The sequence below is a fragment of the Amblyomma maculatum genome, chromosome 11 (assembly GCF_055883805.1).
Source record: "Amblyomma maculatum isolate TAMU_Amacu chromosome 11, ASM5588380v1, whole genome shotgun sequence".
NCBI lineage: Eukaryota > Metazoa > Arthropoda > Arachnida > Ixodida > Ixodidae > Amblyomma > Amblyomma maculatum.
The window spans coordinates 52,521,890-52,545,775 of NC_139354.1; the positions used below are offsets into that span (position 1 = coordinate 52,521,890).

The following is a 23,886-nucleotide window of genomic DNA, read 5'->3' on the forward strand; positions in this document are numbered from 1 at the left end:
CAAGCATTGTGCAGAATACAATGCTAAGGAAAACTAAAATTTCAGGATCAATTAGTTGCTAACGTTGAACATAAAACTGCTTTTACCCCCCCCCCCCCCCCCCCCCACTCCTTGCTGCGAGTGTGCCTGTATCATATGCCTTCGGGAACTTGTTCACGATCCGGATCCTGTAATAATTCTTAAATTTACCGCTATTGAAAAACTCCTCTAATTTTGTCATCCTTGGTCTCGTATTAAAATTCTTACACTTTAATACTTTCTCCTCTCTCTTGTATTTGCCATCGCAAGTAGCCTTTCAGCTTTCAGGTAATAGCGATAATTATGATGCTGGCTAATATCCTCGCCGCCTTTCTGTTCCCTGGAACCGTGCATTTGTTTATCAGAGGAACAAAATGCATTTCAGTGCTAGCCATATATTCTTGGTCTTGTTGTTAAGAGCAAACATGAATATGTGTTCTTTATTAATGATATCATCAAATGCGTAATGTGGTCCAGCTTCACATCGTCTTTCCTACTTAACATTATGGTTATAGGTCGTCCAGAAGCATGCGACGCGGCTTGCGGGGAGCATCGACGATCTTCGCCTCTTCCGGCCCCCTAAAGACAAAACATGCCATGTATTTTATGCAACTAAATAAAAGAAGACACTGCAGAAAAAATCTCCCATTCTCGACACTGCGCCGTAGATAAGAAATTCTAACTCATCGCTCAGCCACACTCCACCACAAAACATTAGATCCAAAACACGTACGTCCTTTTCTTGTTATTGCACGGTACACTTTTAGGAACAAACTGAAGGTCTAATCCGTGCTACACCTAGATTATTCCACTGCAAGCCCGCATGCGTGCTGGACCGTGTTCTGTTGGTTGTACAGGTTGTGAGGAAAATTATATCTCATCACTTGTGTGCTGCTTGGCTATCCCGCTGGACGACGAGTCGCGACCAGCGCGTGATGTCTGAATTAACACACATAAGATACGCTTGTTAAACAGTCTTGTCGTGGATGTATATAATACAAGATCCACTTCTGACAGTGGCTTGAAGTAGGTAGTTAACAGTTGTCACCCCAAGTAGCTCGCACATGAAGACTGGATACTACTGCGATTTTTTACAGAGCTCTTTACCGTTACCAGTGGCGAAACATTCTACAGAACTCTGGTATCAAAAAACGGCGCGTTTTATCGGTTAATATTCGGATGTATACGAATTGTAGTCGCGGCCGCGGCCAATAAATGATACACCGCGTAAGTTGGAAACTTTCAAATTGATGATAAATGCACCACCACCTGGAATATAATGTAAGTTTTAGTTACAGAATTAAAACTAGTCCCGTTCTGAACCTTACTTTTCACAATTGGTAGGATGGGAAAGCTCTGATTTCTTAGCTTCGACATTGCAGTCGGCACAGCTGATAAGGGAAGCGTCCGGTCTTCTTCATTTGTTAGCTTTCTTGCCTGTCGCTTCCGAAGGCGGTCTCCTTCTCGTTGAAAGCGTTCTCGGCGACAGTCAGAAGCACTCGTGGAAGGTGCCGCCAATGAGGACGCCATTATGCGAGCTTATAGCTCCTTAGCAAAACAAGTGGCAGTTTACGAGTGGGACAGACAAAAGGCAAAATGATAATTCATGTCCGAGTATACGGCTTCTTTTAGACACGTTGCACACCTCCGTGGAATTAGCGCGATTCGACAAAATTACAGCTCGCGTGAACAGCGCCAGGTGCCGCCACTAGTCCATGCTTGGCATCCAAAAGGTTTCTTAGACTTGTGCCTTCGCAGTGTATTGTTGGAAGTATGAAATTGAAAAAAGGCTATTCGCAGGTATTACGTATTCACCAAACATTATTTTGAAGCAACACTTTTACTTCAATATAGCACACGGCACTTTCTAATATCCTGAAGACATTGCTAGGTCGACTTGCCTTGGAAGGAACTCTGCCGCATAAATGCAATCTTGCATAAAACTGACCGATTTGTGCGCTTAGGCCTAGGAGAGCGTGTTTGTTGTATCACGGGAGACATGATACATACCCAGTTAGCGGGCACTTTTTGTGCAGTACGTATGCCATGATGAGAAGAACCAGTACTAAGCCAGCTAGTCCGCCGATGAGAGCCCGTGTTTTGGAAACTCCAGCCTTGTTCAGAGCTGAAACATGGAAACAAAAACCATCAGTTGTAGTAAAACTTAATTTCTGACCGTGTCAGACAAATACAATATACTGGAGTGCCCATCCTACAAATGCTGGAAGAGAATAATAAAGAATGGAAGCGAAGAAAGCGACAGCTGTTGCTCGACGAATTTATTTTTCTGCGCTCTTGCACTTCCTTGCAGCCGTTATATGACCACAATAAGGCAATTTATTTGACGAAACACTGCAGCCGTAGAGAAATCTAGGGGGACTGAGAATAACATATTCGTTTACTCCAGACGTTATTCGACGGTAATTACTGTATCCATTGCGTATGTGTTTGAACAACATTGCATGTACCGATATTTATCAAAGTATGCTTATAAGTGCAAATTTGTAAATGAAATATCAAACGCAGAGCGGGTAATCGCATTCCAATGTACAAAAAGATGCGAGAGCAGTCCTTGCGTTCTTCTAGCGGCCCGGCGTTTTCTTCTCCCACAGATATTACACTCCTCGGGTAGTTCCTAGGTGTGTTTATAATGCAAAACCAAAAAGTCTTGACAGGAAGCTTTAGTTCTCCAGCCGGAGTTTTTACAAGGGGGCTTGTCTACCAGGCGATCACAAGTCCCTGTGCTGAAACGTTAGCTCAGAACTGAGGCCCACCGTCAACTCATGTTCGGTTTTCTTTCAAAATTTACAGCCATCCTGCCATCTTCTTCCACTCGTCCTACCCTAAAAACTGCTTAATATAAGCAGACCGCAGAGAGGTTTCAATAACCGTGAAACAAACTTCGAGAATCAACGTCAGAAACCCTGTTGACCATTATAAAATAATCTCAGATTTTTATTATGTCAAAGCAACTTTCAAATGTATGCTTAGAACATATAATGCATGCTGTATTGCAGCTTCTGCGGTCTAAATGGTTTCGAGACGACTTTAGAGAAGACTTATTGCTTTAGCATGTCTAAATGAGTGATATTTCGCTTTTAGTATATGCGGAAATCGTTAAATTAACTTGCTCGAACAACTGTTTTCCATCCTGAATATCAATATTAAGGCTTTAATATATTCGCATTTCATGATATATGGCTTAAAAGCTAGGAAGCTCTTGTACGCGAATATAGAGCACAATTACTGCCTACAGATAGTAATCGCGCGTAGGACATTATTTCAATGTTTTTCAGCAGTTTGTTTTAAAAGGGAACTTGAAGTAGTAGTACCAAACGAGAGCAATTGTGATGTTCTTAAATTTCCGAAAATGTTTATAAGCTTCAGAACCGTTCATTCTTTTTTGGCGTTGCGTTTCGACATCACTCCAACCTCTGATAATAACTTTCCTATTTATAACTGGGTACTCACAATCAGATTCTGGTGAGGGGGCGTTTGCTGATGCCACGGGGCCGTTCTTCACTATTCCGTCGACACTGTTGAAAGCGTACACTTTCACGTCATACAAACAGCCAGGAACCACATCTGTGTAGTTGTAAGACAGGTCTGTGGTCGTAACGTGGAATTCGGTGATGCCGTCGCTGACGACTACGTTGTAGCCACTTAATGGTCCGTTGGAAATCTTTGGCTGCTCCCATTTAATTAGCATCCACTGAGAGCCCATGGAATTTATTGTAAGGTTCAGAGGTATCGATGGCTCTGGAAGGCATTTAAAATAACAATAGCTTGAACATACTCTCCTGGATCGTTTGCTCGTATGGAATACAACGCTTATTATATAGCTAAAAAGGTATCATCTGCACAGACATCGCTAATGTTAACATCAAGGATATACAGCATGTCCAATTTTAAAGCATGTTGAGTACGTATACAAAAACAAAATTTACCGTGTGTAAGTTATTCACAGAAATCCAGACCATCGGACGATTATTACACACCGATTATAACTACAACCATTTAGAAGTAGAGGGTTCTGTTCATTACTGGTATGGAATTTACATCCCAATGTTAATGATATGAAAGCTCCAAATAAAACATTTATGCAATCCTTGCCTAAAGAACCTTGCTGGCAGCATAAAGAAAGAAAAAAGAAGAGGAAATGGAGCAGGTTATTTCGCGAATTGTCCGTTAATCCTGTGATATAGTACAGCGTGAAATTACAGTCATCATTTGAAGAATCACTTTACCTCCAAATTCCGTTTCGAACTCCACCATGGTTTCTTGACCACATGTAGTGTCATTGATGCAAGATGCTACACTGAGGTTGTAATGTTTCCAAGCATCTAAATCACTGATATTAAGGTGGCCATCTGTAGTGATAGTGTGAGATTCGTTGAATTTTACTTTAAACTGCACAATGTGGTATCTTGGGTCCGGTGGCACTTCCCACGACAACCGCACACTGCTGTCAGTTTTGTCTGCCACCTCAACTCGCGGTGGCGCCGGTCCTGCAGTGAAATACAGTCAAGTTAGTCATTCGTCTAAAGAAGCTCAAATGAAATGTTCTAGATATAGATGCTCTATCTGGTCGTTTTCCGCGCCCTTTCGTCAAATACTTAATTTTGGCGCCGGTAATGGGCCCAAACGACTAAGGTAACGCCCCATCCATTATTGTTTTCGCCTATCAGAAGGCGAAGATGAATAGGCTAACCAAAACTAAGAATGCCGTATTTAAAATTCATGCAATGCAGATATTCCTTTACGAATGATGAAATATGCTGTCCATAAACTGAAAGTATCCGATTCCTTCGTTGCCTCGTTCTGCATCCAGATACTATTTTCGTGTACACAGGTCTTCAGTACAACAAACCGAACTAGAAGCATTGTTATTGCAAAAATATTGCACTCTGTATTGCAGATCTATGGGCTTTTAAAAATGCGGCCAAGTTTTGTCGGCGTGGGTATTATTTACAAATTCATAATTTCAGGAAAAAAAAACAACGCAATACGGAATTTGTTTACGCTACGACGTCATTCAGCTAGCCCCTCTCACAGAGAATGCATAGGAACGTTCGCATATATAACAAAAAAAATATTTACAAGTCCAAATAATGGCACACCTAGGCACAATGCAAGTTAGATACTGTGTCAAGACTCGACACCGAAATTCCAGCTTGGATGTATAATATACATACCTACCATTACCAAGACTTTGGAAAATAACGTCCGTTACTGGGCTGTACATAGTTGCATTACTAGACTCTTCCATGTTGTACGCTGCAATAGACACGTTGAACCGACTGAACTCGTAGGCCAAGTTTAGGCGGATCTGGGTGAAGTTTCCTGGGACCGTGAGCGATGTCGTTTCTTGCCGATCTTCATTGTGCACGAGCAACTGGTAGCCATCAAGAGGACCATTAGGATGTTCTGGTCTTTCCCACGTGAAATGTGCATTCACTTCCCTCTCAACTGTTCCAGCAAAGTTTCTCACTCTTGACGGGGCTGAAAATACAGAGAAATATTTCGTAGTCAGATGCGTGCCAATTTCATGCAAAACAATTACGCAATGTTGAAGGGCTGAGCTCACTCATTGCATCCTTGACTGCTCACAGCCTCAAGCAGTCAAGACGAAGTGACTCGAGTCTATAATACATCAAGCTTTTTTACTTAGGCAAGGGCTACTTTATCAACGCCGCTTTAATATTTATTCGGAAACTAATGTTACAGAAGATTTGCTTCAGTGGCTTATCGGCACAGGAGCCATAAAACGAAGTCAATAATTATCTGACCAGCCGGACTTCGGAGAGATCTTGTTTGTTAGAGCTGCCCTAAATTCAGCAGCGTTGTAATTAATAAGGCTTAAAGCCTAATTTGGAGACGTACCGTTCACATGAATATCGCAGTTCAAAAATAAATAGCAGATACTAGAAAAAAACGTCTATTGCAATCATAACACACAAATAAAGTGGGGTTTCTATATAGATAGTAAATATCCTCAATGCTAGTCTGGCGTAGAAATGGCAATTTCGGTTGAAGTACGCAAAAAACGTAATAAATGTAGGAGCAGCTTCATATATTTGGTAATAGTAAACACTCAACTTCATTCTGTTTACTAATGTGTTACCTATTCTATTTTTCATTTCTGTGCGCCCCACCTCTTATGTTTAAGGTATTAAAGTGAAGTGAAGTGAATCCATAGGCAGGTCAGGTATATAGGCGTGCAATTTCCCACTGTTCTTTCTGAGCAAGCGGGAAAGGACGAGGCAAAAGGCTGCGTTGGCGTATTAAGTCATCATCATCATCATCATCAGCCTGATTATACCCACTGCAGGGCGAAGGCCTCTCCCATATTTCTCCACTTAACCCGGTTCTGTGCTAGCTACATCCACTTGACTCCTGCGAACTTCTTAATCTCATCCGCCCACCTAACTTTCTGCCGCCCCCTGCTACGCTTTCCTTCCCTTGGAATACAGTTTGTTACCCTCAGCGACCATCGGTTATCCTCTCTTCGCACTACATGTCCTGCCCATGCCCATTTCTTCTTCTTAATTTCTACTAGAATGCCGGTAACTTGAGTTATTTCTCTGACCCACTCTGCACGCTTTCTATCTCTTAATGTTACCCCTACCATTTTTCGTTCCATAGCCCTCTGGGTTGTCCTCAACTTAAGTAGAACTCTCTTGGTTAGCCTCCACGTTTCCGCCCCATAGGTGAGTACAGGCAAGATGCAACTGTTGTATACTTTCCTCTTGAGCGATACCGGTAAGCTGCTAGTCATAATCTGCGAGTGCTTGCCAAATGCGCTCCATCCCAATCTTATTATTAAGTATGGCGTATTAAGTAATGGAACATAGTTTTTTTACTTTAGTTTGGATTCACTTGTAGTTGTTTTACTTCCCAAAGCTAAGGCTAAAAGAGACGCCGTAGTCGAGGGCTCCCGAAATTTCGACTATCTGGGGCTCTTTAACCTGGACTGACATCCCCCACTTAACGGGCGTCAGGCTTCTCGCCTTCATTTAAAACCGGCTGCTCTAACCTGGATTCGATCCCGCACCCTTGGGTACAGTCGTCGAGTGACCTAACAGCTGTGCTGCCATTATTTTTCCGACGTAGAGGATAATTGCTATTGCATAATTAAGATAATATTATATTTTAAAGGCAAATCACTTTTGTTGACTTTACACATTTAACCGACGTATTTAAGGGATGTTGAGATCCGCGTGGTTGGGGACTGTGAAACAATGAACGAGGCTTCAAATGATTAATACGATCCCGGTCACGGCTGCCGCTTTTCGATGAAGGTGAAAAGTAAGCAGTCCGTGTGCTATGCGATATCTGTGCGTGCTTAATAACTCCTGATGGTCGAAATCTCCGGAGCCCCCCACTGCGGCTTCTTGAACAGCCTTTGGCACGTCAAACTTTATAAACAAAAAATGATGAAAAAGTTGCGTTCCCGTTCCTTAGCATAATTCTTTGTTATTAATTTAACCTTTAACGATATATTTCTATGAAGGTGTACGGAAATGTGTACCGACGCCTGCAATATATCCATCATTGTACTTCAAAGCATACCCCACAATACTTCTGAAGAGGATGACGTTAGCATTGTCCCAGCGGAATATATCTATCTCAATTCAAGAATCCAGCAGACGGTGCAGATGTCGATAGCAGGCAGCAGGACAACTGTTCCTTTTATCGCAAGGCTAGCCTCAATGCTTCATAGTGGCGTCTAATTGCTTCGCCGGGGGGGGGGGGGGGGGGGGGGGGGGGACCTGCGCCGATAAAATCCTGTCCACTAATCTCACGTCGACTCTATAAATAGTTGTGCTGTTGTGGGCTGTATTACCATTCCTTAAATCGAAAGTAGTGCTTTGGAATTTTGAACGTTTTCCAACTGGGATCGACGCGACATCGACGAGGTGCCTTAGTAGTAACGGTACGGTCGCGGTATGGCGGAGTGCTCCAGGGCTCAGCCTGTAGTTATAATCGCACCTGCTTTTATTCAGTACGCTAAATATGCGTTCTACGGAAATATCCCAGTCGCAAAAGCTCGACGTCAGTTTGCCTTTGTAACGCGAATATCCTGGTTGACCGGCGGTGCCATGGCGTCAGAGCCGGGAATTTTAAGCTCACAACCACACACACGTGAAGCGTGACGTAGAGCTCGTGTAGTAAAATAGCATGAGTATGGCATGCATTGCGAAATAAAGGTGGCCGTCTATATGAAATGGTTTTTAATTTCAGGCTAATGAATTTCATTGTAAGAAAAAAAACTTTCGTTTTAGGCAGCATTGGTGACACGATCCAGATGCGGATTTAAATTTTTCTGCGACTGGGATATTTGCGTAAAAAGCGCATTGTTCGTGGTGCATGAGAAAAGGCGCAATTATAACTAGGTTAAGCAATGAAACAGTCCGCCATGAGATATTTTCAACTAGGGCACGCTTTTATGGCGGATTGGCAGGAGGCAGCACATTATAATTACCTAGTCTACTTTTATGCAGAACGGTATCTAACAATTGTAAGCTAATGCGCATGCGTAATGCGTAATCTGCTCACTAAGAGGTGACCACAGTTTAATAAAGAATCATGCACTTTAAATCACAGCGCGAGTTTCCTAATTTATTTTACTGATGGTATTGTATTGTCAGCCAAACCATTTCTTATCAAAAATCTGATGAAATAAGCCAGAGATAACGCGGAAACATTCGTCAAGAAGTCAAGCGCGACTCATATGAGGGCAGACCTGGATGGGCGACGTGCGCTTAGCACAATATATAGAATTAATGATACAGACGGTTCATACTTTAACAGATCACATAAGAAGCAAAACATATTTTTATTTTAACCACTACAGGAAAGCAAAAACAAGCAATTTCGCATTTATTGTTTTGTTTTGTGCGACTGGCATGAAGGAAACCGTCCGGAAATCTTTTCTAATCTATGTCGTGTCACTTTCAATCGACAAAGATGAGCTCCCTGAAGTGTTCATTTTGTGCTTGTAAATTTCCCTAATCATTTTATCTTATCTTAAATTCATAAATTTTATCTTATCGGTGATATCAGTAGTACAGATTTCTCCCCACCTACAGAGCTAAAAAGAGCAAAAAATGCGGCTTCCCGCTACGGCGCAGCGTCGCCTCGGAGACATTACAGATTACTACTCGGTCCATGTGTTACTGTCAAATGCCATGTGATAAATATAGATCTGCTATAATAAATCTCTTTTCAATTTTTTTCATTGCTCAGAAGGACTAACTGGATTTTTTTTATGATTGAGAACTGAATAACTGTACAAGGGGAGCCTCATCGCCTGATTTATGACGGATTTATGGACTTTACCCCAATGATACTAAGGGTGTACGTAAGATGATCACAGCGCGAGTAAGATAGGTAATGAAAATTTTACCATATTATTGCCAGCCCTTTTCACTGATGGTAAAGGGCATACGACAATACACGCATACCGAATTAAATTCTTCGCGTGCAAACACAGTTTTGTACATAGTTTCGCTCTTCGAATGTGCATGCAATATTCGTGTGTTCTCGGCGATTTCAATCAGCCACCAGTGGCTTCTACTATTAAAGAGGCCCTTCCACACCACAAAGAATGCATGTTTAAAATTATTATAGGTGGGCTGCCTGGTAATAACTGTTTCTAAATTTTTGCATGTTTACCATTATAGAGGGCACACTTCGTTTGCTTGTGTTCTCTGGGCTGCTGGTTTCATGAACATTGTGTCGAATAGTAACCAGCCCATCTATCATTCAAAATGAGACTCTGAAAGTCCGTGCGAATGTATCGGGTAGCCATTCAGGCCAAGGAGACTACTTCGCGGTTCTGTCGCTATTATAAATGAACTCAAGTACGTGACATTAGGCTTAAAAAACCCTGGTGCACAATCTAAATGAGAGCCGCATATGAGTTAAAGGCTGGCATCTCTGAACACGTGCGACTAATCTAGTTTCTTTCCCCTTCGCCCATAAATATACATAGCGGCTTACACGAAAGCGCACAGCTTGTATCAATATACCGGGTAATGTTTTGTGTTTTGTTTGCAGATATTTTAAACCTCTGGGGTAAGTCAGCGCAGTTTGCGCTAGTGAGCTTTCGTGTAAAATGTTCATATTATGTACCTAAGAGTTTATTCATTGGACAATTATGAGTTACAATAACCTAATCTACTTTTTATCAAACATTATGGTATCGCAGCGCTTTCAGACAAGGACAAAGGACTAGCGACACACACACTGCGCAGTTGTGTGTGTCCCTAGTCATTTGTCTTTGTCTGAAAGCGCTGCGATACCATAATGTTTGATAACCATCACCAACTAGCCCAGCAGTATACCCTACTTTTTATATTTGCTTTTAAAGGTCAGTGTTTTAATATTGCAAGAGAATATTGTAGGACGGTCAAGACTGAACATGTCGGCAAATGTGCGTTGAAATATCCAATGTTAAAAACGCGCAAGGGAAAGCAGTCCAGTTGGCTTTAGCTCACTGCAGAAGAAGAAAATTGCTTTGGTCAGGAACGAGGCTGTTTGTGTATTTCACCATTTGAAAGCGGTTTGTATTTTTCGGTTGGAATACCCTGCGCAATGACGACAGTTTAAACCTTTTCATCGCTGATAGCCGAATCAAAGAGCTTCCAGATCGGCAATAGCACCGAGCAATACAACACATCAGCATGAACTGCATCCAGGTATCTCCTCATTTCTACAATACAGGTCACAAAACGGTGAGCCTAAGAAAACGATTGTGTGTGTGCGTGTGCGTGTGCGTGTGCGTGTGCGTGTGCGTGTGCGTGTGTGTGTGCGTGTGCGTGTGCGTGTGCGTGTGCGTGTGTGCGTGCGTGTGTGCGTGTGCGTGTGCGTGTGCGCGTGTGTGTGTGCGTGTGTGCGTGTGCGTGCGTGTGTGTGCGTGCGTGCGCGTGCGCGTGTGCGTGTGCGTGCGTGCGTGTGTGCGTGTGCGTGTGCGTGTGCGTGTGCGTGCGCGTGTGCGTGCGCGTGTGCGTGCGCGTGTGCGTGCGCGTGTGCGTGTGTGTGTGTGTGTGTGTGTGTGTGTGTGTGTGTGTGTGTGTGTGTGTGTGTGTGTGTGTGTGTGTGTGTGTGTGTGTGTGTGTGTGTGTGTGTGTGTGTGTGTGTGTGTGTGTGTGTGTGTGTGTGTGTGTGCGTGTGTGCGCGCGCGCGCGTGCGTGCGTGCGTGCGCTCAAGCATAGGAAAATAGACTCCAATCACCTGCAGGAGCTGTAGAAGCTAGAAGCATCGCTGGTTCGCTGCAGAAATTCTCCATGCAGTTTTGTAGAGAGACTTTGTATCGTGTCCATGGGGTAAGGTTCGTTAAATTATACTTCATTGTTTTGCCGCTGCTTTTACCGTGCTCTTGAATGCTACCGTAGTCGTCGCCAAGAGGCAGTACCCTCCAGGCTATCATCTTCCACATCGTAGTATTGACATCCGGAGCCCAGGAAACGAACAGGCTTCTGTCACTTCGTTCCAGGACCTTCAGATTTTCAGGAGCATCTGTATGACCGACAAGCAATCAGAATAAACAATCTTTCATAGACATATCTCAATTAGTTACCTCTTTTTACAGCAAGTGTTAGAGCAAAATTCATAAAATATGGTAATACGTAGATAAATATATGAACCTATCAGTAATAGTAATGAATTGCTCATTCAGAAAATATTTTCCCGTATTCAGATTGCTCATAAAGTCGACAAATTGATACTAATCGCACAGGCTTACGTTTTCCTGTGGGTATATTGTGTGGCTCACATAGCTAGAGCCCAAAATGTCTGGCCTAACAATGCAGTTCATTTCAGTATCTGCCTGTTCTGCTTTCGTATTAACTAAAAGTGCTGATGCTAGTTCAAGGTTAGTACCCAGCTTCTGTCTTTCGGCTAGAAAACGCTTATCTAAACGCTTTCCCTAAATGTTTATAACTCTCCTGCCCTAACTGACCGCACAGGAAACACTCAAGTACATAAATTATACTTAGTTGCTTACAGCAATTCTGTAACTGACCACCACGGCACTTCAATATAACGATAGAAGTCAATGCTCTAGGATGAAGCATGCGGAACCTAAGCGTGTCGAAATGTTTTACTTTGAGTCATACTGTTTACCATAATGCAGCATGACATATATAGTTGTTCGTAGATTCTCACGATTAATATTGCTTCTAGTGTGCGTACCAAGATACCGTGTAAATAGCAGTCATTATAGCCCTTCTACCTTCTTATAATAAAATCCTTCTGCTTTTCAGCCAGGTTCGCGCGGTTCCGATATAACAAAAACTATTGTGTTTTTAACGTAAAAAAACTTCTGTTGTCTCCCAACATCCAATTTTCACTTACAGAGTCCATCAGTAGAGACTTCAAACCTCGTCGTTGTTCCATTGAGAGGCCGACCTGTGGCGTCCGTGCGGAATGCTTGCACCGCACACTCGAATATTTCCTTCGGCTCCTCTAAAGACAGCACCAGCAGAATAGACGGACCCACGCTTTCAACTTGCTTTGTGACGTCGACACAGGAACTGATGCCTTCGCAAGTGATAAAATATCCATCGACCTTCTTGGAGCCTTCAGGTGCTTCCCAGGCAACCTCTAAATTTGTGCCGTTTATGATTTTGTAGTTGAGGTATTTGACTGGTCCCGGGGCTACAAGTAAAAAATCAAAACAATCATGCTCACCAAATCGGCCGTTCTTGCCAGCATCATCTGTAGTGTTTTTTTTTCCAAAGAAATGGTAAAAAGTAGTTATTTCTGTTCAAGGTAGAGACATCGCTTTAATTTAGTTAGTTTGCTAGCCCAAAGAATACTATAATATGCATCCCTGATACAATGAAACTAATTGACACTATAAGTGATTGCTGAAAATGGTATTATGCGTAACACTTTCTTCACCATGGGTGATGAACAGAAGAATAGAAAAACATACCTGTCTTTTTGTATTAAAAGGAAATAAATAAAGAACGAAGAAATACAAGGCATTATAACTTATTCAAAATAAACATGATAACCTACCACCGATAAAGAGTTTCTGTACGAAGCGCTCTTCAGATTAAGCAGCAGGTTTTTCTTTGTACAGATAATTGTTTATAGATTGAAAGCGGGATGCTAACACCATGCAATATTGTGAAAACGAATTGGTCATCTTTATCTTCATCCATCTTATTTAGTTAACATATACTACGCTGATTGTGTCTCATTTTTCTTCGTGCTATCAAAGTGCGAAATTGACGTCAATGTTCGTTTAAAGGGGGGGGGGGAGGAGTGATTTAATTTTTGACGGAAATCCTTACAGCGTTCAAAGCATTGGAAAGTTTCTGGCGGGTTTATAGATGCTTTCGTTTTACGTCACGGCTAAATGATTTAAAAATGAGAATACAGGCTAAGTTCCATCTAATGCCTTATCGTCTAAATCATGTGGAGACAAGCACGAAAAAGATAATAATATACAATAAACCTTCCCGTTAATGGCCAAGAATACTGGCGGTAAAATGAGTAAAAATTTCTTCTAATTATAATTTTGGTGGCAGCCATGGCAAAACGAAAGCATGTCTGTCTTAATGACTGGCCGTACCCCTGTCCACACATTTCATGACTTATGACGATGCCACTGCTGCTCCACTATGCCCCATGTGTGTAGGCAGAGAGATCTGTTGCCTGGCTGCGGTTAGCAAAGATGGTAGATTTATACTGTGCAGGTTCTTGAAAGTGCATTTATTTTTGGCTTTTCTCGGTTGCCGGTTTCTTCATGGTTGTGAAATATATTTAATATCGAGTTCATCTGCGCAGGATTTACTTTATTAAAGCCAAGGCGTTTTATTCGTGATAACGCCAATCCTTATATGTATTTCCTTTAAAATAGTTGTATCAGAACTGTGGTATTAATGCAGTTATTGCTAGGAAACGCAATATAATCCCTTCTCAAGCTGCAACTGCATATTTTCGTCTTTAACAATACGTACATTGTATAACACAGGAATACTGAGTCAAAAGACATAATTTTAATAATAGTAACCTATGAATGTATATAGCCATAGGTTGCGTCACTCCAGGTCGTCACAGCACCCTGTTTCCACAGGGGTGCCTTTGCAACTGTAGTAATACCAGCCCCTGAAACCTCAATTGCAAACGCAACACGAAAGCTGTGCATCAAGCCAAAATTTTGTGTTTGCATTTTGTAGCTCACATTTCACAAATGCTGTTTTCGCGCGTATACTTCGCTGAACGTGTTTAGTGTAACAAAATTTGCTGGTTACATAGATACATGACCCTTAGAAATTTAGACTCGCTTTAACGTATTATTACTGAGCTTAGGTATCATTTTTCACACACACGTGCGTTAACTATTTTCTCTCTGCTTCGGAATAAATTTAGGCAGGTTACTCACGTGCAGCGTCAGTCACTCCAGTAACAAACGTTGGCTTGCTACAATAGATTCCACGGCAGTTCTGAATAGAGATGTTGTACTGAGTAGAGGGTTCAAGGTTTGTCACTTTATGTTTTGCTATTATATCTTCTCCTTCCCCATCCTCTTCTGCGCCGATTCTTCCGGCATCCGATTCGCCTATTCGATTGGTTATAACCTTCCACTTGTTTGACGTTGTATCAGAAGTCCATGTAAATGTCAAACTGGTGCTCGTGCGCTCAAAAAGTCTAACATGGCTTGGCTGAGCTGTGAAAAGCATGGAAAAAAATATAAAATCTCCCTGTTGTAGAGAAAAGAATAACTCCGTCAAAAGCAACATATGTTCTCGTGCGTAGCGTTAAAGAGGTGCGTAGTTCAATACAATGTTAGAACTTTGAGATACTCCTAATATAAGGTTACTTTAAACTCTGGTTCGTTTAAAGGAAGAGTGAAAGCATTACCAATAAGAATTTCGGGAATTTATATCACGCGCCAATGCAGCATGAGATCAAAATCGAATGTCAACATGCAAAGCACATTTATCAAAAACCTCTAAATAACGGCTTTGAGGAAGTTATCAACAGCTAACAGGAACAGACACTTTTGATAGCATCTACATCTCTCTTTCACGCATCATCGATGTTTATTTTATTACCGTAGCAGCCAGGGCGTGGTGGTTCCTTGTAATTGAAATTTACAGCGCAAAAAAAGACACGGAGTCAGTGAATACTCATGGAAAACAGGAACGATGACTTGCAACGAAATCAACTGTGGGAAGTCAGCGGTCGTGTGTTCCTATGTCTTCATTCGTGCTTGTCTTTCTTTGCGCTGTTCATTTTCATCATTTATACCATTTGTAGCTTTCCTCGACATTCTGATGCGCAGATGGCAGGCAATTAATATACAAACTCTACAGACTCTCTAATTCTCATTCGCAACAGGTGGTCGGCTAACTATTTCCCTGTTTCCTTAACTGTGCTTACACTTTTCCACGCGCAGGTACGTACGCTTCCTGTAGCGTACCATTTCTTGCAATGTGCCGGAACACTACACCCCCCCCCCCCCCCACCACTACCCCTGAGACGGATTCCCCCAGGTCGTATGATGCTGCTCATCCTCCTTGCCAGGGCTTTTTGTTTTCGACAACGACGAATCCGACTCGTTACATCCGATCAGGGACCGATCCCTTCCCCGCAGTCTTCATAGAGAAAACAATATCGCAGAGACACAGTTTGATCACATTAAATAGCTACTACAGGCGTAGAGCCCGAGACGGCTTGAGAGGGAGGCCTAAAGGCCATCGGCAGGGATTTATATTCACTACGCGAAGCGCCCTGAATTGAGCATACAATGAAATATACACTTTTTCGTTCTCTGTATCTTCCAACAAGTAGAAGCAAAACCTTTCTTCTTTTAGGCACTACAGAGGGCACTACCGGCCCACAGCATTCAGGTCTTAGAGATCCTCTAATGCTGCAAACGTGAGGCAGGCAAACGATAGCAGCTTGAGTCAGCATAAGCAAAATAGAAGAGCCAAGCAGGTTGCTGATCTTATATTGCTTGTGTCTGATTTTGTCGTTAGGTAAGGTTCAGTTGAATATTTTTACGCTAGCAGTACTTGTTTTCAAGCAATCAAATGTCACTTCGTAAGCAGAGACTCTACTACAAAAAAAAGGTTGATTTCAGGAATATTATAATGCCTCGTGAACAACTGATGTGTCCAAAGTTTGACCTGCTCTTATAACTTCGTAGCTCAAAATCTTGTCGGTGAAGTAGATTTAACTGCTTCTACTTATATTCTTGCGAATGATTGCTTTGTGTTTCTTTGTATAAAGTAACGCTTCCAATTAAGCTTAACGGTCTAATTGAAGTAGCACTCCACTGCACTTTGTAGTATTCAAAGTTAACAGGCATCAGTTCTGGTTAACAACTGCGCGGAGTACCGCGAAGAGAGTTGCAGAATTTGCATTTAAAATTGTATTTCATGGTTTTAAATATGAGCTCTTTACAAGCTTAAAGAGTGCTCAAGGCAGTTCATTTTAACAGGAACTGCTTAGATGATAATGCTATGATAACCATGGTGAAAATGTCTTCATTTCTGGTCCAACTCACCGATGTCGCCGGTGGTGACTGTGAACTTGACAGAGGACCCATTCAACGCTCTCCCGCTTTCCGTGCTGATGGCGAGCAGGACGCAATCGAACGCAGCCAACGGTTTATCCAGCGATAAAACAACATACGTTGTAAACTTTCCCCCTAGGATGGTTTGCGATACTTGACGCCCTGTCTCAACTTCTTCACACTCAACCTTGTAGTTGAACCGATCTATAAGGTCATTTGGTGTGTCCCAAATAATTTCCACGTCAACGCCGTTAGTGATGTTGTGCTCCAAATTCTGGTACAGATCATGACCTAAAAAATAAAGTGGCATTATGCACAGCGCATACACCTTTTTTGCTTTCCTGATCAAAATAATATCTATTCTCAGAAGAAAACTACTATTTACAGCGATTCCGGTGATCCTCAGTAAAAACATTCCACATCTTTTATTCCCTAGGAAAAGCGGTCATAAAGTATCTAACGCTAATACTCTGGTATTTTTATATCACATATAATTATCACTTGCAAGCGGCCTCAAAAATGAGCATAATGCTTTCGGTATACAGAATATCATTATGAAAACGAAACTGATTTTAAGAACAAGTTTTTTTTATTGGCATCGCTTGTAAGTCATTGCGATATCAATGATGGTAACCTTCATAACAATGTTGAATAATTTTAACTTCAACTTTAGGAGATTTTCAATTTGTGATGGTTATTATTAAGCGCAACGTCATGCGCGTAGGTCGGTGCTAATATGTAGCAGCTATTTTTAATAAGCATGAGAGACCGGAAAGCGTGGCCTGACATGATCCATAGGGTCACGAAGAGTCGGACACGACTGAACTACTGAAGTGAACTGAATTTTTAATAAACATGTCAGTTTCCAAAATCCATAAAAGCGACCACCTTTGGTCCTATTGATAAACAAATTAAGGCATTCGCATCATTTTTGCACTTTGCAGCGCTCGCCTGTCAAAGTACCTCTGAAGCGCACGTATCAGCTTAGCGTTAGTTTTCCACCCGTTCTGAAAGAAACAACGACAAGCACTCCAGAGTGGGTGCGCGAAAGGCTGTCACGTGAAACCGACGTAATGGATTCATATTGACCTGTGGGCGGGCTTTACACTGCGAATGAAGCAAATACCGGTTGGCCGATTGCACTGCTCAGTAGATGAAGTATAACAATTTCAAAATCTCGCATCATCGCGTGGCTGCTACAAGTACCTCACGAAAATAAAAATAATTAAGTTCAATGGCTGGAAAAGTTCGGGATTAAAAGTTAGTTATTCAGCCTGTCGGTTAACGTAAGTCCAATGTTTTTCAATATATGCCACAAGTGATTTAAAATTCCCTTCATGCCGTCCATTTGTCAATCGGAATGCTCCTTAATATTGCAGGTAAATTTCGCTTGAACCAACAGCGTATTCTCGAAAATTCTTTTTAAACACAGCATATAGAGTTCTTCACGACAAGAATATACTTATCACTCCGGCGTGGTATTTTCAAAACGCTTTAATTATCTCATACCCTCACCTACCCTTGAAGCGTCACAATCAATGAAAGAGGTTCACCTACGATTATTCGACTGAAAGCGAGAATACCAACAAAATACTCACCGCTTCATTCGGTACAAGTATTATAACAAGTGTTATTTAGAGAATTCCAATGCCTCATTTTACCACATAATTTTAACAGGGTAAAGCACCTTTACACTTGGTAATATCTATGAATTCTACGCAACGTATTTACCTGTTTAGACACTCCTGCAAAATTAAAAAGTAGAACTCCAGTTTCTTTTGAAGGTATTTGATTTAGCATATTAGGAAACTGACCCTGGCAACGTTTAATGCTAGAACCCTAGCTAGTGAAGCTAGTTTAGCAGTGCTGTTAGAGGAACTAGAGGGCATGAAATGGGATGTCATAGGGCTTAGTGAGGTTAGGAGGCCGAATGAGGCATACACTGTACTGAAGGATGGGCATGTACTGTGTTATCGAGGTTTACCAGAGAGGCGACAACTAGGAGTAGGTTTCCTTGTCAGTAAGTATATAGCGGGTAATATAGATGAATTCTATAGTATTAATGAGAGGGTTGCAGGCATCGTAATTAGGCTGAATAAGCGGTATAAACTGAAGATTGTACAGGCCTATGCACCTACATGTAGTTATGATGACCAGGCAGTTGAAAGCTTCTATGAAGATGTAGAATCGGCAATACGAATAGTAAAGACGCAGTATACTGTACTAATGGGCGACTTCAATGCCAAGGTAGGGAAAAAACAGGCAGGAGACAAGGCAGTAGGTGACTATGGCATTGGCTCTAGGAATAGCAGGGGGGAGTTACTAGTTGAGTTTGCAGAGCGCAATAACTTACGAATCATGAATACCTTCTTCAGCAAACGGAAGAACCGGAAATGGACATGGAAAAGTCCTAACGGAGAGACTAAAAATGAAATCGACTTCATAATGTGTTCAACCCCCGCCATTGTGCACGATGTAGAGGTAATAGGGAAAGTGCAATGCAGTGACCACAGGATGGTGAGGTCCCGAATTAGCCTAAATCTGAAGAAGGAACGCTACAGATTGGTAAGAAAGAAACCCATCAACGAATTAGCGGTGAGGGGGAGGGCAGAAGAGTTCAGGATCTCGCTACAGAATAGGCACTCAGCTCTAACTGAGGATGGCGACATTACCCTAGAAGCAAGGAACAATAATTTCAGGGATATCATTACTGAGTGCGCGGTAGAAATAGGCGGTAGGATAGTTAGAGAGGATACCGGTAAGCTGTCTAAGGAGACGAAAGATTTGATTAAGAAACGCCAGAGTATGAAAGCTTCTAATCCAACAGACCAGATCGAATTGGCCGAGATATCAAAGCTAATCAATAAGCGCAAGGTGGCCGATATAAGGAAGTATAACATGGAGAAAATTGAGCATGCTGTAAAGAACGGGGGAAGCCTAAAGCGGTAAAGAAGAAATTGGGCATAGGCAAAAACCAGATGTATGCGATAAAGGACAAGGCGGGCAATGTCATCACTAATATGGACAAGATAGTCAGAGTAGCCGAGGAGTTCTATACAGATCTCTACAGTAGCCAAAGTAGTCAGGACCGTAATGAGATTGGCGGTAGGGAAAAACAGTCAGACGTTCCACCAGTGACGAAAGACGAGGTCAAGAAAGCACTAGAAACTATGAAAAGGGGGAAATCAGCTGGAGAGGATCAAATAACTACAGATTTGCTGAAGGACGGGGGGGATATCGTGCTAGAAAAACTGGCCACCCTGTATACGCAGTGCCTGGTGTCATTGACGGTACCGGAACCATGGAAGAATGCAAACATTATCCTCATTCACAAGAAAGGGGACTCTAAGGACCTTAAAAATTACAGACCAATCAGCTTACTGTCTGTTACGTACAAGGTATTTACTAAGGTAATCGCTAGTAGAATCAGGACAACCTTAGACTTGAATCAAGCAAAGGATCAAGCAGGGTTTCGGAAACGGTACTCTACTATCGATCATATTCATACCATCAATCAGGTGATAGAAAAATGCTCGGAATATAACCAGCCCTTATACATAGCATTCATTGATTACGAAAAAGCATTTGACTCAGTTGAAACATCGGCGGTGATGCAGGCATTGCGAAATCAGGGGGTAGACGAGCCGTACGTGAAAGTACTGGAAGATATATATAGTGGCTGCACAGCAACCATAGTTCTGCATAAAGAAAGTAACAAAATTCCCATAAAGAAAGGTGTTAGGCAAGGAGACACAATCTCCCCAGTACTATTCACGGCGTGTTTAGAGGAAGTATTCAGAGACTTGGAATGGGAGCAGTTAGGGATAAGGGTAGATGGAGAATACCTCAGTAATCTGCGATTTGCTGATGACATTGCCTTGCTAAGCAACTCGGGGAATGAACTGCAAATAATGATTGATGACCTAGACAGAAAAAGTAGAAAGGTAGGCTTGAAAATCAATATGCAGAAGACTAAGATAATGTTCAACAGCCTCGGGAAGGAACAGCAGTTTACATTAGGTAGCGAAATACTGGAAGTAGTAGGCGAATATGTCTACTTAGGACAGGTAGTAACCGCAGATCCGGACCATGAAAAGGAAATAACAAGAAGAATAAGATTGGGATGGAGCGCATTTGGCAAGCACTCGCAGATTATGACTAGCAGCTTACCGGTATCGCTCAAGAGGAAAGTATACAACAGTTGCATCTTGCCTGTACTCACCTATGGGGCTGAAACGTGGAGGCTAACCAAGAGAGTTCTACATAAGTTGAGGACAACCCAGAGGGCTATGGAACGAAAAATGGTAGGGGTAACATTAAGAGATAGAAAGCGTGCAGAGTGGGTCAGAGAAATAACTCAAGTTACCGACATTCTAGTGGAAATTAAGAAGAAGAAATGGACATGGGCAGGACATGTAGTGCGAAGAGAGGATAACCGATGGTCGCTGAGGGTAACAAACTGGATTCCAAGGGAAGGAAAGCGTAGCAGGGGGCGACAAAAAGTTAGGTGGGCGGATGAGATTAAGAAGTTCGCAGGGGTCAAGTGGATGCAGCTAGCACAGAACCGGGTTAAGTGGAGAAATATGGGAGAGGCCTTCGCCCTGCAGTGGGTATAATCAGGCTGATGATGATGATGATGATGATTTAGCATATCGCGCTTCCTATAGCAAATAACACTTTGTGGCACACTTCCTTTAACCAAAATGGGTACTTGTTGAAGAACTTTTCCAGATGATTACGTAATTGGAGAGAGTTTGAATTTACCTATAGTAATAAGCCAACTTACTTGCCTCAGTCACCGTAAGAGGTATTTCTTCGTCTGCTGCGCTATGTTCCTCAGAAATAACCTGCAGAAGAAACAAATTTGTGTTCATTTCTTGTTTTGGATTATTCGCAGCGTCGTCTCATTTCATAAAGGCGAAATTCTCCTGCGTGTTGCGTCCAACTTATTGTATTTAGCGGTGCCTCCCCCTTAAGTCTAATGAATATTGTAAGAACGTTTAGTAAATATCTAAGCATAAATCTACTGGATTGTATAGTTTTTTTTTATGTGACTGCAGCGGAAGTTTCAAAGCAGAATTCAAGGAGAAGATTCCGCATATAAACCAAACGCCGGAACAGCGACGTGAATAAATCTTGCCGACTGGTGGGTCCATTATAGTATTTTTATATAAGCAATGGTATCTCAGCCCATTTCAGAGGTCACGCGATAAATGCGACGCGGTTAAACAATTGCTCAGGGGTGCTACACCTTATGCGCAAGCAATTTCTAATGCCCGCTTGTTTCATAGCCTCACCAATAATGAAAAAGAGGGAAATTTTGATGGGCAAATTTTGTTACGCTGCTTCAGCCAAGTCCTTTAACCAGTCCTCTCATAGCCAGTGATGGCAGAACCTAATCTTTGACTGCAGCTACAATGCAGTGAGCGTCGTCTGTCATGAGACGCGTGAATGTCTTCCATTCCTCTAACCACGTCTGCGTACGCACTTCCACGGAATAGAATTTGAAAATCCAGCAAGTATCGAGGATTACGGTAACAATAATTCGAGATGGATTCAACAGAAGGGAAAGCTGGGCGAGTTGTATGTTGGTCATGACGGATTGTGTTAAGCAGCGCCCACCTGTCCATTATGAATTCGAGAGGTCCCCTCGACTTCGCCGTAAGTTTGTTCCGAAACATTTCCGACACCTAACTCTATCGACAGTGGAGAAGCTCGTTATCTAATTCATGCAGGAGAGGCGAATACTATTTTAGAACATGTAATGTAACGAGGACTATAAAGATATAGACGAGACAAGCGCTACATGTGCGTCATCCTTGTTTTTTTTTAGCGCTGCGTTGTCTAACTACGCGTACTAGTTCGCCTGAAGCAAGCCTCTGTTGCAACTGAATATGACTAACGAAAAGCACCTCAGATAAGTCAGCCAAAACCAGAAGGTTCCGGTATGCAGGCTGATAGTATTTACCGTACGCTCGCTGTTCTTCAAGTAGGAGCGACATACGCGTGCCGGTCTTGTGTATGTAGCCGGGCGCTATAGTCACACAGCTAAACTAATCTATCGCAATACCTAAACTTTCTAAACAGAGTATATCGAAATAGCAACATGAAACTTACGTATACATATATATCTGCACATCACCGTTTTTTTTTTCTTTTTCAGAAACGCAGTGGGGTACGCCACCCACGTCTCCGTTCGTTGTAATTCAAAAGGAGTTTCATTGCATTATTTTGAGCACCAACTTGGGTGGGGCATACTCCAATATGCCGCTTCAGCACAGACGTGAGTCGTTTCAGTAAATTCAGAGAAATAAATATGAAAGTTTTACGGACAAGCATTGTGGACGCTTTTCTTACGGACATCTTCCATGTCAAAGGATGCAGCAAAGAAGCAACTTGGTCTCGGCATTTCATATGTGATCGCACCACAAATTTGCAACTGGAAGCAAAGTTGAGCAATTCTTGTTGAACTGTAAGCCAATACTTCAGCTCCCGAATGAACTGCTTAAAATGTGCAATAACATGACTCCAGCTGCTCGAACCGATAAGATGCATACAGTTCCCAGCATGGCCCAAACTGTTGTAGGAGGCATTGAACTTTAAAACGTCGACAGCCCGAGAAGCCGCAAGGTGCCACCTTTTGCCGTTACAAAGCAAGAGATCGACTCAGTTCAGCTTACCAGTTCAGGCAAGGTGTCTTGCGTATTCACAGTGAGTGTGCAGAAGACCCCTATTATAAATATACGAGCGGCCGCAAGTCTGGCTCCTCGACGACACCGGCGAAGTCCCGCTACAACAGCCATGGTCGCTTCCACCTGCCCCAGAAGCCGGATTCCTTCGAGTGCCTCTTATCTGCTGCGCAAAGGTAAGGCGTGGCGTCGCGACCGTGGCGATATTGCGAGAACTTTGAGAGATGCACCACGCTTCGCACGCTTTGTCGAGACCGCGCGCAGTGGTACATTTCCCAGGACCGAAACAAGATAACGATGTCAAGAGCAACGGAAGACAACAGTGTGCTGAAGATAAGCGGCACCTGACGAGCCTAGTGGTGTAATCTTTGGTTTATGTCCCTTCCGTTTCTCCATATAACTGTGGCAACAAAACAATTTGGTTTAGGGTATAGTATTTAATGTAGCAAAGGAATACAGGCTATACGAGGCGCGGTAATGAAGCATTCCGGAAATTGTGACCGCCTGGAGTTCTTTACGTTGTACTCACATCGCACCGCACACCAGCGCATTGTTTTTCACCTCCAGCAAAGAGAGGTTACCATGGCCGGGAGATTCGATGCCGCGACATTGGGAGCAGAATTCCAGCACCGTAGCCAT

General features: G+C 42.5%; 1 protein-coding gene across 1 annotated transcript; it reads right to left on the bottom strand.

The window, feature by feature from the left end:
* Window positions 1-232: 232 nt before the first annotated feature.
* LOC146173803 (receptor-type tyrosine-protein phosphatase delta-like) lies at window positions 233-23,886 on the bottom strand. The gene is made up of 12 exons (XM_084585274.1): window positions 23,777-23,886; window positions 22,916-22,997; window positions 21,345-21,405; window positions 16,550-16,849; window positions 14,420-14,704; window positions 12,379-12,681; window positions 11,257-11,541; window positions 5,218-5,520; window positions 4,266-4,526; window positions 3,490-3,777; window positions 2,029-2,143; window positions 233-597 (listed from the first exon to the last, which is right to left on the bottom strand). Exons 1-12 carry the CDS (start codon window positions 23,884-23,886, stop codon window positions 528-530), a joined length of 2,463 nt encoding a protein of 820 aa, XP_084441400.1. The 3' UTR covers window positions 233-527.